Raw genomic sequence first — 13,729 nt, forward strand, 5'->3', positions numbered from 1 at the left:
GTCTGATGTTTACAGGCGTGCATCTATTGTCGCTGTTGTGTGACATCTACCGTATGAAGGCGGTATAAGCCTCTTCATTTGTTCGTAGTCATGCGAAGAATTTAGAGAAGGAAGTTGCGTCGAGTGTGCGTATGTTTGAATCGTTTTAGATGGTTGCAATGACATGTGAGGATAGGTAGCAGACGACTGAGTTGAAGTTACAGGTGAATGAAGTGGATGGTTCGAAGCAACCTTATGACGAATGTCAAGAAGAGTCGAAGGGTTGTGAGGTTTCCTATAACACGAGGACAAGGGATAAGATGTTTGGATGGCGCAATCTATGGAAGGAGACTTTAGCCTATGGGATATTCAGAACAACAGTTTAAGTAGGACATGAGTATTCTGGGTCAGCTTTGTTTGTCGTCAGTGTTGAGGGGGAAAGACGTGTGTTTCTCTGTTTTGTATCTGGCGATTGGTTAGGAGTTTGGACAAGCGTCGAGGGTGCATACACGTCGTTAGCTTAAAATTTTGTTTACGTTGTCTCTGTTGTTCGCTGTAGAATAGATGTCACCTGTGAGGTACTCGAAAAACGAAGTTACGTGCACATAAATCGCACTTGCGTCGTCTGTAGTGGTCGCGCTTAGAAGCGACATGTCGTCGTTGGGATCCAATAAGTTTAAGGGTCATGACCATGGAGACGTCGTCGCTTGTAGTTGATAGCGTCGTTCGTTGATGTCGTGTTCTGATGATGTCGTTCGTTGCTGTTGCCGTTGGTGACGTGGTCAACAAGTGATCTGTAGAAAATACAAAAGGTAGAGGTGGACGTTCGCTTGATGCGATGTTAGCGTTGCTTTTCAAACAAGTGAGATGAAATACGAATACAATATAATTGCGTTTGGAAAGATATATTCAATGCGACAGATAACAAAAACTGAAATTGAACTTTAATCGCAGTGTAGTGAAAAATGTAATAAATTAATTAACGCACGAAGTAAGTGTTAGATATTACTTAATGTGGGCTCGTGTAACGAAATTGCGTCGTGTCGCTGACTGTCCCTTGATGACGATTCTACAATTGACAGCATTGTCCTGATGTCGTGACATCTCTGGTCGCCGATCTTGTTTTCGTTTCTGAGATCACTGTCATCGCTTGTACCACCGTCATCCCATCTGGCGTCGTCCCGTTATGTTGAACGATGACGCATCGCTGGTCTTGACACTGTCCATTCCAACGTTGGTCGACTTATTGGTTGATCCTCGCAATGTGGCACAAGAAAGAACATATGGTTAATGTGAATTCCTTATACTGTCTTAAGAAGTGGACTTTTTCTTAACGTCTTTGGTAAAATCATTTGAAAAACTTACATTACAATATGTCGTAAATTCAAATACATGTGAACTCTTTATAAATTACCTTTCTTGTTAATCGGTTGACGTCTTATCACTTGTCGTCTTTGGGAAACCCCATGAGTTTTCTTTATCCGCCTATTTCAACATGTGATAGTGGTTGAGCCCCCAGTGTTCGTACATTTGTCTTAGCATCGTACCTGTTACCAAAATCTTACGACAAGATCATCATTAAAATAGATTGTATCACATCGTTAGTTAAATCTCAAAGTTGTAACAAGTATATTAAACTGAACGGGAGTATGTACTATCTTGCCCCCCTGTGGCGGCTTTAGGAAGATATCATGACTGAAGTCGGCCATAGATATGATGACGTTCGTTTATATCTGACGCCGCACATGCGTGCCAGCATGATGCAACCTCTAAACGTCCTGTCGAGTCAAATTACCTCAAAACGATTTGATAAAATGGTTTAGTCATTAGAGAAATTGAGACATTCATGGTGCGATGCAAAAATTTATTAGTTAACTTGATGAACGTGGAATACGAGACATATTAATACAAGAGAACAACAATGAATGAATTGAAATGAGAAAGTGTGTGAAAAATAGTTTAGAAGTTACTCATGTGTCATCATGGTCATTGATGATGATTATTCGACATTCCGATTTCCTTAGCTTTCTCGGTAGTCTGGTGGCGTCGTGTCATCGGTCATTGCCATCTCGTGGCGTCGGGGCATACCATCATGATCAAGGTAATCTGTTGTCATTAATATACATACTAACGCGTATAGTCGCGGCATGTCGTTAGTAAATGAAAAATAGTTATCACGGATGATATATGAGAAAATTTCAATAGGGTATGAGATGTTAGTTTATAAAATTTTGACGTCACTAATAAATGAATTGGGTTACTCATACCATTCGATTGTGTTGATGACCCTCACGATCTGCGATGTACGTGGCAGCGACAATACGTGTATGTTATAAATAAAAGATAACTTACTTTGAAAGTATGTTCGTACCTTTAGCCCCCATTGATATTCATGTATCAATCAACGATCTGTTGGCGAACTTACGAAGAAATATATTGTTAAAATAAAGATGTTCGATAATTACTTCTATGTACCATGTTTAACGCCGAGAAATTTCTTGTCGTCATAGGGGTAACCAGAATGGTCGCGTCCTGCTGTTGTGACTTGCTGTCGTGGCGTCGTGTTGTGTCGTCGTGACCTCATGTCGTGTCGTGACCTCGTGTAACACTTCTAACGTTGGTCGCCTTCTTTACTCACGACCTTGCCAAGCGACACGTCAGTACCTGTAGACAGGACAGTACCTTGTCACCTGCATTCAAACGTCGGTCGCCTGATGTACTCATGACCTAGCCAAGCGACACGTCAATACCTGTAGACAAGATAATACTTGGCGACACGACATGATCAAACGACAAGTGGTGACGATGTTAGTACAAAAAGTAGGATAACAACGTATAGCATATATTTCAAAGTGCTTTTGGAAATTAAAACAAGCAAAGTATACTATATAAAAAGCAAATCAAGTATACTATATGAAAATTAAATGAGATAGAGTATACTATATGCTCCCCTGTGGCGACTTCAGGACAACTACAAATTCTCCTATTTGATACTTGGACTGAAGTTAGCCACAAAATCTAGTATTGCCGACAATTTGTTGTTGAATCTCCATTTGTCGCCTTCGTTTTTGGAGACGTCGTCGACTGATGTGGATGTGACGTCGGACGAAACTATGTTGACGTCATGTCATTGGTGGATGACGTCACGTGTTCGCATCTGTTTTAGTGACAACAAGGACTAGAAACAATATTAGTTTAAATTAGAATCACTGGGGTTGAGTTTTATACCATACTTCTCGCGACGTCAAGTGTCAAATCGTCTCGAGATCTTATCAAGGTACGAGACAACTCATATTGTATCTTGTTTGTGGTGACATCTGCATGATGGTCCGTGACGTCTATTTTCGATGTCATCAAGCGTTGGTGTCATTGTTGTCACGATATGCATCATCTAGGTTGAATTCGACCACTCAAACGCGTCACTTCTAGCTATGACACCTGCTGATGTCAACACCTTATCTGGCGATGGCATGTACCCTGACGTCATTCCATATTCCATCGACCAACGAGCCTGGCGACGACACCTGATCCGTCGACGACACCTGACCCGTCGACGACACCTGACCCGTCGACGACACCTGACCCGTCGACGACACCTGACCCGTCGACGACACCTGACCGTCGACGACACCTGACCGTCGACGACGCCTGACCCGTCGACGACACCTGACCCGTCGACGACACCTGTCATGTTGGCGACATGTGCCCTGACGTAGCTCCATCTCATGGTGGCGACAAAGTATGACAACAATCCATAGCCTGGCGACAACTTTATTGGTGAACCCAAGTGGGTCGGATATTGTGTTTGAGAGGACATTTGTGGATATGTGTTTGAAGATAAATCTAGCCATCTCCCCACAGACGGCGCCAAACTGTTTATGCCAAATTTCGTATGGACGACCTTTGGTTGGGACATAGACGACTAGATAGAATAATTATGCAAATGACAGGAAATAAATGACAGAAAATAAAGAGAGACGAGACAAGAGATGGTGACGCGGAAAACCCGAAAGGGATAAAAACCGCGGGTGGCAATGAGTCCACCAATCCACTATGTTGCCGGCATAAAAAGCCCAGTTAAACACGAGTACATCGTTTATTTGCGTGTATGTAAATATACTAGTAACTCATAATAAAGCATGAGCACGAAAAGGTATTTGGGAGTAGTGATAAATGGATCGGGGACGATTATATAAAGTATTCTGATTAGCACGGTGTTAGCTTTTTGGTGAAGTATAATGGATCTTAGGGAAAGGCTTTTAGCTTTGGATGATATTAAATAATAACGTCTAGGGATTAGTGATGATGGCATTAGGTAGTTTTGCCTTGGGGATAAGTTACGGAGAAGAGGTAGATAACAAGTAGTAGTGGACTTAGTGGAATGTCTCGGTGGAGTTAAGGAAGAAGTAAAACATCTTGTAATTCTTTAGGTGCCATGGTTACGAGGAGAGTATGTAATAAGAAGTATAGGTTTCACTGTGGGTCTTGGCCATAGGTTTTTTCTGCCCCCCTGAAGTCTTCTTGGTGAGGCTATTTATACAGAAGTGTAGGTCAGATAAATGTGTTGGCAACTGCCTCCATGATCTTTTCAACTGCCTCCATGATCTCCTCAAATAATTCCTTGATATTCTCTAACTGCTTTGACCTTGACTCAGCCACAACGACTCCCTAAAAGTAGGAGTTAACTGGTACGATCTGATTCACGTTGACCCGTTCATGCCGTCGACCTCACGTCATACAAAACGACCCATAACAGCAACCACCACGTAGTTTCATTATCAGTCATTGCCACATTTAATTGTGACCCGTTGGCCACGAGGCAGGTGAGAACCATTTCTATTAATTTTCTATTTTTATCACGTTTTTTTAAAAAAAAATTGATATTACTAAGACCCTTTTTGTTTGACGGAAAACACTTTGTTGCAAAATATATGGGAGTTACAACATTACTCGGTAATTAGTACTACAATATATTGCGGAAAGGAAACTACAGTGTCCTAATTTTAGCACATTATCGGAGTATTAATTATCCAACGGCTTGGGTTATTAAGTCACTAATTAACAAAAGGCCGAATAATTAGCTATAGAAACGATGATGATGGTGATAAGAAAGTGATTAAACCATTTGTAATAGGAGGTGGAGGTGGTGGTGGTGGTGGTGGTGGCGGCGGCGGAAGTGATGAGGGTAGTACTAGGATTTGTTGCGGAGAAATCATCAGGAGGTAAGGCAGGAAGCAGTGGAGCATCTTGGACGGTAATGGCAAGCTTGATCCCACGAAAGCAGTAACCTCTACCGCTGATGAAGTAGTAAGGCCTTGCTACCGTCAGATTGAAAACATCTCTTCCTCCTCTTGTTATGTTTGTTATGTAGTTATTCTCTACGCAGTTTTCGTACCCCGTTTGGTTCACCTCTAGCACACTTATTTTCTGCTTGTCAAATCCAAAATCTGCTCCAAAAACACATAACACTTTAAAAAAAACCCAAATAATATAACGTAACAAATTTAAAATCAATAAAAACATAAGATTAATTAATATATACTACTACTTACAAAGCCAATCACCAACATAGAAACGTTGATTAGCAGCCCAATTAGACAAGTTAACATTAAGCCTCCAACCAAACCTATTTCCTCCAACCTCATGTAACACCGGAGCTCTAGCGCCTTCTCCTACTTCTACCACTATCCCCATTCCCAACCCTATTATTATCATTCCTATTATTACCATTTTTATTTGTGACTCCATTTTTGTTTAACTTTTGCGACAAATATAACAATAACATGATTGGGTGAAATAGCAATACAAATTTATACTTGGAATATATGAAGTTGGCCTTTTTACGTACAAAAATAACAGAATTGCACATGCATGCTAATTCTATTTCCGCACTATATATTCTTATGACTATGCTTCAAAGTACGTTTTAAATTCAACATTTTAATTTGGTTCAAAACTGCATCTCTTGCATGTCCCTCATGAGTTCCTCGTGATTGTACCATACACATTGTCATGCAATTATTCATGCTTATGATAAGTTAACTCAGACTATGAGACTACTAATTAAGCTACACACGCTGAGTATAATGTCTTGAGCGGTGGCAGTTCTTGTCCAAAATAATATGAGGATCAATGTTTGAAACTTCAATGTCTTACCGAATATATTTCAATAAATATTGTAGGAACTATGACTAATAAGAACAATAATTAGAACAAGCTTATCTGTAACAATGTCATGGCGTGACACCAATCACTGCCCTAAAGTCGAATTTGCCCCGCTAAGTACACGCGGACTCGTAGCAACCGACCCCCAGGGATACACGACTCCAATCCTTCGGTGTACGACGAAGAACTAGATTGAGAACACCCTTAAGCAATGCCCAGAACAATGGAGGTTTTGTGTTTTTTATTTCGGAGAAGAGGAAAAGAACAATTTTTCTGTGTGTTTTCTGTGGAAAAAGATGATGAATTTATAGAGAGGTTTTTGGGAAACTGTAACAGCCATAAACGGCTAGTGGAGCAGTTACCGGAGTAATGGGGAACTGCAACAGTCATAAAACGGCTAGTGGGGTTAATGGAGCAGTTTCCAGAGTTAGTGGGTTGATTAAGTCTCCTGACTTAATCAAACCGCCCTTGACCAAAAAGAATAACCCGGTCCACAAAACCCACCCCACGCCCGCGAACCGCATTCGCCAAGTACCAAGTACCAAGGCCCAAGGCCCAAGGCCCTCGCCCGAGGCCGGCCCGGCGCGCGCGCGCGTGTGTGTGTTGTGACCACCCATGCCACTCTCAAGCACTCTTAAACAAATGATTAAAGGGTAGTGCAATATATAAAGAAGGTAGTATGTGGGTTTTTTATCAATGTGGGACAATTGGTTTTTCATTCTTTTGAAGCATTCCTTTTTGGAGGAACAAACTCCAACATTCCCCCACATGATTCAAAAGAAGGACGGCTTTGGTAATGAAAGATGTTCTGGGCAAGGGATACTTAGTTTTGCAAGTATCAATGTCTTGTGGACTTGAATTGATACCTAGTGCATACTAGTATGTCATACAGCCATATAAGGTGGATTTATCCTTGAACCCTGCATGGGGATTGTAGTAACACAACAGCGCACCAAACTTTTCTCAAAACAAGTAGTGTTCTCGCGAACTTTAATAGTCAGTGCCCCACAAGTTCCTGGTATTTCATGAACGCTCTAGAGGTCCTAAGCCAAGGGACCTCATAGGGGGTTGGGCGTAGCCCCCACATTCACATAGGTAAGTTCATCAGGTTTATACTGTCATAAACCACCTCAATAGGCTATGAACTTATTAAGAGCTTTGGCTCATCCTTACTCATTTGACAGTAAGACAAAATACTACATCACTTTATTAATAGGAATGGCAGTAGTATACAAAACGCGAGTTCTTTTGTGACTTAGTTTGACCCATTGAACTTAGATTTCTCCAAGATGGGTATCCATCACAATTCACTCCTCAATAGGCTTTAAACCCATTCCTTGTGCTGACTCATGCACCATTTTCTTACAAAGGCCTTTGGTGAGAGGATCTGCAATATTCCTCTCCGACTTTACATACTCAAGTGATATCACATTATTTCTGATCAGATCTCTAACAATTGCATGCCTCACGCGAATGTGCCTCCTTTTTCCATTATAGGATTGATTGTTCGCTACCCCAATTGCAGCTTGTGAGTCACAATGCATGGACACTGATGGAGTTGGCTTCCCCCACAATGGTATGTCAGCTAGCAGGCTCCTTAGCCACTCGGCTTCTTGACCTGCCAATTCTAAAGCAATAAACTCAGATTCCATTGTAGATTTAGCAATACAAGTTTGTTTGGATGATTTCCATGAAATAGCACCACTAGCAAGAGTGAAAACATAGCCACTAGTAGAATGAATCTCATCATTATCTGACACCCAATTAGCATCGCAATATCCTTCTAAAACACATGGTGTCCTATGATAGTGCAAACCCCAATTGATAGTGCCTTTCAAGTACCTCAATAGTCTTATTAAAGCATTCCAATGATCACGATTAGGACTATGAGTATACCTACTCAATCTACTAATAGCATATGCAATATCTGGTCTAGTATAATTCATTAAAAACATCACACTTCCAATGATCTTGGCATATTGTTCCTGAGACACACTATCACCTTTATTTTTCTTCAAAGTAATATTAGAATCATATGGGGTTTTCGCAGGTGTACAATCAAATTGATTAAATTTCTTTAAAATTTTCTCAACATAATGAGATTGGTTTAAAGACAGCCCATATGAAGTTCTAATAATTTTTATGCCAAGAATAACATCCGCCTCTCCCAAATCCTTTATTTCAAAACAAGAATTTAAGAAGGCCTTAGTTGCATTAACAACATCTATATTGGTTCCAAAAATTAACATATCATCCACATATAGACATATGATCACACAACCAAACTTGTCAAGTTTAGAATACACACAAGCATCAGAATCATTAACACAAAAACCATCAGAAATAATAGTTTGATGAAACTTGTCATACCATTGCTTAGGTGCTTGTTTTAGACCGTATAACGATCTAATGAGTTTACATACCTTGTTTTCCTGTCCAGGAGCAATACATCCCTCTGGTTGCTTCATGTAAATCTCCTCTTTCAAATCACCATTCAAAAAAGCAGTTTTCACATCCATTTGATGCACAATAAGATCATGAATAGATGCAAGTGCAATTAAAGCTCTAATGGTAGCAACCTTTGTCACAGGAGAATAGGTATCAAAGAAATCTAGACCTTTCTTTTGATGATGACCACCAACTACTAATCTAGCTTTAAACTTGATCAAATTTCCATTAGTATCCTCTTTCTTTGTAAAAATCCACTTACTTCCTAAAGCTTTACAACCCCTAGGAAGTTCAGTCAAAACCCAAGTATTGTTACTCATGATAGACTCTATCTCACTATTTATGGCCTCTAACCAAAAACTAGAGTCAACAGACCTCATAGCCTCCCCATAGGTCCTAGGATTTTCTTCTAAAATAAATTCATCTATCTCATGCTCATTCAGAAACTCATTTTCAATAAGAAATGCAGTTATGAAATTAGGACCAAAACTAGACTCAGTTCTAGCTCTCTTACTCCTTCTAGGTTCTACATTAGATGATGCAATGTCATGATGCACAACAGAAGAAGATGGAGATGGAACAGGTAAACTTGCTTGCACATTCAATTTCATAGGAAAAATATGCTCAAAAAATTCAACATCCCTTGACTCACGAATTGGACCAAAACCAGATGCATCCTTAAGAATGAGTCTATATGCAGCACTGTTAGAAGCATAACCAATAAAAATCCCATCAACAGTCTTAGGCCCAATCTTACTCCTTTGGAAATCAGGAAGTCCTATTTTTCCTAGACACCCCCACACTTTAAGGTAACTCAGGTTTGGTTTAAAACCTCTCCATAGCTCAAAAGGGGTTTTATCTAGTTTTTTATGGGGAACACGATTAAGCACATAGCAAGCAGAAAGAATGGCCTCACCCCACATGTTAGTAGGCATACCCGAACTAATAAGCATAGCATTCATCATATCCTTAAGGGTTCTATTTTTCCGCTCAGCTATTCCATTTTGTTCGGGGGTATAAGGAGCTGTAGTCTCATGAATAATACCATTAGTTTCACAAAATTTCTTAAGGGGATTGCTATCATACTCTCCACCTCTATCTGATCTCAGCCTTTTAATCTTAAGGTTTAATTGGTTTTCAACTTCAGCCTTATAGATAAGAAACTTTTCTTCAGCCTCATCTTTAGTACTCAACAAATAAACCTTAGTAAATCGGGAAAAATCATCAACAAAAGTAATATAGTAATGCTTACCTCCTCTACTCATTGAATTCTTAAAGTCACCTAAGTCACTTTGAACTAACTCAAGTAAAGAAGAAGTACGAGATACACTTTTGTTAAACGCTTTCTTAGGGTGTTTAGCCTCCACACATACTTCACACTTATCGAAAGAAGTATGGCTAAAGTCAGGAATTAAACTAAGTTGTTTAAGTCGTTTAACAGATGCAACATTCACATGACCTAGTCTAGAATGCCATAAAGAAACAGACTCAGCAATATAAACAGAAGCAGTAGGAGTTTTATTATCAGAAACAACATCAAGCACAAACAAACCCCCATTACAAAATCCCTTTCCCACAAAATCCTCATTTCTGGTGAGTACAAGTTTATCAGATTCAAAAGTTAATTTGATGCCAGCTTTGTTCAATAATGCACCAGAAATGAGGTTTCTGCGAATATCAGGTACATGTAAGACATTTTGCAAAGCAATGGTTTTTCCGGAAGTTAATTTCATAAAAACCTTTCCTTTGCCAAGAACACTCACAGTGCTTGAGTTGCCCATGAAGACACATTCTCCTTCAGAAACTTTTTCGTACTCCTTGAACATCTCCTTGCTAGAACAAATATGACGAGTTGCACCGGTATCAAGCACCCATTCTGTTACGTTGCTCACCAAGTTTACTTCCGACACCACAGCAGCAATGATTTCATCCTCAACAAGATTGGCTTGAGCTTTATTCTCCTTTGCTTTGTTGTTCGGTCCATGCCCTTGTCTGCAATCTTTTGCAATATGCCCGAACTTACCACAAGTGAAGCAGTTTCCCTTGAATTGCCTATTTCCCTTGAAGTGGTTGTTGGCTTGTCTGGTCCCATGAAGTTGATTAGAACCTTTGCCTTTCGAACCTTTATTATAACCTGCATTTTTAGATTCAACAAGGTTAGCTGTAGAAGAGGAATGATCCTGAGATTTCCCTTTGGTTTGGATGCGATTCTGCTCTTCTATCTTGATCCCAGAAACCAACTCTTGGAGGGTGAAATCCTTCTGTTTATGCTTCATGGAGTGAACATAATTCTGCCAGGAAGGAGGTAGTTTTTCAAGAAGACAATTGGCTTGAAACTGATCACAAAACTTCATTCCTTCAGCAATAATATCAGCACATAGATTCTCATACTCATGTACTTGATCTAAAACAGGCTTATCATCAGTCATACGAAAATTTAACCAACGAGAACAAGCATACTTCTTAGTCCCAAAATCATCAGTACCATACTTAGATTTCAAAGCATCCCAAATATCCTTTGCATTCTTTGACTTACTATGAATCATGTAAAGGGAAGTAGTCATATAATGCAACAACATACCACGACAGGTCTTATTATCCTTATCGAAATCCCTAATAGAATTAACAGGGGCTACATCAATAAGAAGAGTATAATCTACCCCAATTTGACCCAAGAAAAATTCCATTTTATCAGACCACATCCTATAGTTCTTCCCATCAAAATGTTGCATTTTCGACATATCAGGAATGAAAGCATGGGAAAGCATGGATGAGGAAAGGGGTACAGCAGTAGGAATATTATCAGCCATAATTCACGAAAAGAAAAGAAATTCGACTTTAGATTGTAGGAACTATGACTAATAAGAACAATAATTAGAACAAGCTTATCTGTAACAATGTCGTGGCGTGACACCAATCACTGCCCTAAAGTCGAATTTGCCCCGCTAAGTACACGCGGACTCGTAGCAACCGACCCCCAGGCATACACGACTCCAATCCTTCGGTGTACGACGAAGAACTAGATTGAGAACACCCTTAAGCAATGCCCAGAACAATGGAGGTTTTGTGTTTTTTATTTCAGAGAAGAGGAAAAGAACAATTTTTCTGTGTGTTTTCTGTGGAAAAAGATGATGAATTTATAGAGAGGTTTTTGGGAAACTGTAACAGCCATAAACGGCTAGTGGGGTTAACGAACTTACCAAGTACCAAGTACCAAGTACCAAGTACCAAGTACCAAGTACCAAGTCCGAGCCCGGCCCGGCGCGCGCGCGCGTGTGTGTGTTGTGACCACCCATGCCACTCTCAAGCACTCTTAAACAAATGATTAAAGGGTAGTGCAATATATAAAGAAGGTAGTATGTGGGTTTTTTATCAATGTGGGACAATTGGTTTTTCATTCTTTTGAAGCATTCCTTTTTGGAGGAACAAACTCCAACAAATATGTCATCTGCATTTTATATGTATTACTAGATTAGGTCCCGTGCATGCACGGATAATTTAAAATTATGTGACTAATTTTTTATATTTTTTATATTTCGTAATATAATTTGACTGAAATATTTCGCTCCTTAAAGTTACTACATTATTAATAAACGTATTTATATAATCATCTAACTCAGATGACTCAATTTTCGCCATACTACGTATTACGTATTTTATATGCTTGATACGTTAATTTGACCAAAATACTTGATTTACTAATATATGTTGATTTTTATATGTTAAGTTATATACTAATATGTTGATTTTAATTTAGGTATATAATTTCTGTATAGAAAATTTCCATAACGTGCACCGTAGATTATGATTCTATATTTTTTTCCTTTTTTTGGCAGTTTCACGATTCTCTATCAAATCTATTACTATAATCTATCAAATCGTTGCAAAATGCCTTTAATATCGCGGAGTACACAATTTTAGTTTTGGTAATTTAAGAGAAAAAGGGAAAAAACTTTTTGGCGGGAAAAAATCGCACCAGGAATTGACACGTGTCATTCCTGGTGTCTCTTTTAGTATATAGTAACTAGTCTTATATGCACGCGATGCATGCGAGATTATACAAAAACTAAAAATCGTAAGAGTACATCTATAACCCAAAAGTAAAACAGAAACATTTGTCACACATGATGGATTACTCAATATCAAACCTCATAAGATATTGTCTAGCTCCTATTCATGCTTATACTGTATAGATATTGTCTGGATTACACATTATGGATTACTCAACAGAAACCTCATATTACTCAATTTCATTCTTATACTGGCTGGCTCCTGCCCAGCCTAAGTGCAATGCATCAATTGCAATAACTCTTGACACATGTCTTCCCATTGGATATATTTCCTTATTGTCCACGTGATCCCCATCGAATTGAAATTTAGCATCATACCTACAATTAGTTAAAAGATTCAAGATGAGAATATTGCATATATAATTGTAGGATCATCTAATAAAGGGACACAAATTCTGTAATTGTAGAATTTTAACAAAAACTCTGGTTTTCACCAGTTTTACAGAATGGTTCTCAGTATTGCAGTGTATTTGGCTTACTGTTTACAAAATGGTTCTCAGTAAAAATTGTAAGCAATACTGCTGCTTTGCTGGTGCTTAGCTACTGTGGCTTGTCCAACAGTTGTTGTGTGGAGTGATGCTGTTAGTGTGCAGCATGTTCATTTTTTTGGGTGTTAGTGTGCAACATGTTCAGACTAATTGCACAACCAAAAATTACCATCAATCAAAGTTTTCCCATAAAAATAATAGAATTAGGGAAAAATAAAACAAAATTGAGAATACCTTTGAAGATCTTCATATTTTTCGGCAATGTGTCATGAATGGATCAAACACAACAGGGATGCAACCAGCAATGAGAGAATCAAACATGGACTTTCTCGTTGGACTGTGCCTTGGAGGCTGAAGGCTGATGCCATGAAAAGTTTCTCAAAAAGTGCTGATTCAACACATGATTCTCCTATACAGTTTAAGAAGTTGCAGACTTTATTAGGAGCAGAAGTGCATTGTGCAATGAGGATCGATCTTATGCTCTCCCAACGCTTGTGTGGGGTCCCAGCAAAGCTGATGAAGTACTTCCGATTCATCTTCCCGATGTTAGACTGTCATGCTATGATCTCCTCATCTGAG

At 39.2% G+C, this 13,729-nt stretch overlaps 1 protein-coding gene across 1 annotated transcript; it reads right to left on the minus strand.

Annotated features, from left to right (window-relative positions):
* Positions 1-4,874: 4,874 nt before the first annotated feature.
* On the minus strand, positions 4,875-5,795 carry LOC110791077 (early nodulin-like protein 20). The gene is made up of 2 exons (XM_021995838.2): positions 5,532-5,795; positions 4,875-5,426 (listed from the first exon to the last, which is right to left on the minus strand). Exons 1-2 carry the CDS (start codon positions 5,725-5,727, stop codon positions 5,038-5,040), a joined length of 585 nt encoding a protein of 194 aa, XP_021851530.2. The 5' UTR covers positions 5,728-5,795; the 3' UTR covers positions 4,875-5,037.
* Between the last annotated feature and the right edge of the window lie 7,934 nt (positions 5,796-13,729).

Source organism: Spinacia oleracea, chromosome 4, assembly GCF_020520425.1.
Source record: "Spinacia oleracea cultivar Varoflay chromosome 4, BTI_SOV_V1, whole genome shotgun sequence".
NCBI classification, from domain to species: Eukaryota; Viridiplantae; Streptophyta; class Magnoliopsida; order Caryophyllales; family Amaranthaceae; genus Spinacia; species Spinacia oleracea.

Bases quoted from the DNA above. Each gene is read 5' to 3' on its own strand.
- LOC110791077 (XM_021995838.2), bottom strand. From the start codon at position 5,727: ATGGAGTCACAAATAAAAATGGTAATAATAGGAATGATAATAATAGGG. The intron at 5,427-5,531 runs GTAAGTAGTAGT...TTTTTGGAGCAG, and splicing joins CTATGTTGGTGATTGGCTTT to ATTTTGGATTTGACAAGCAG.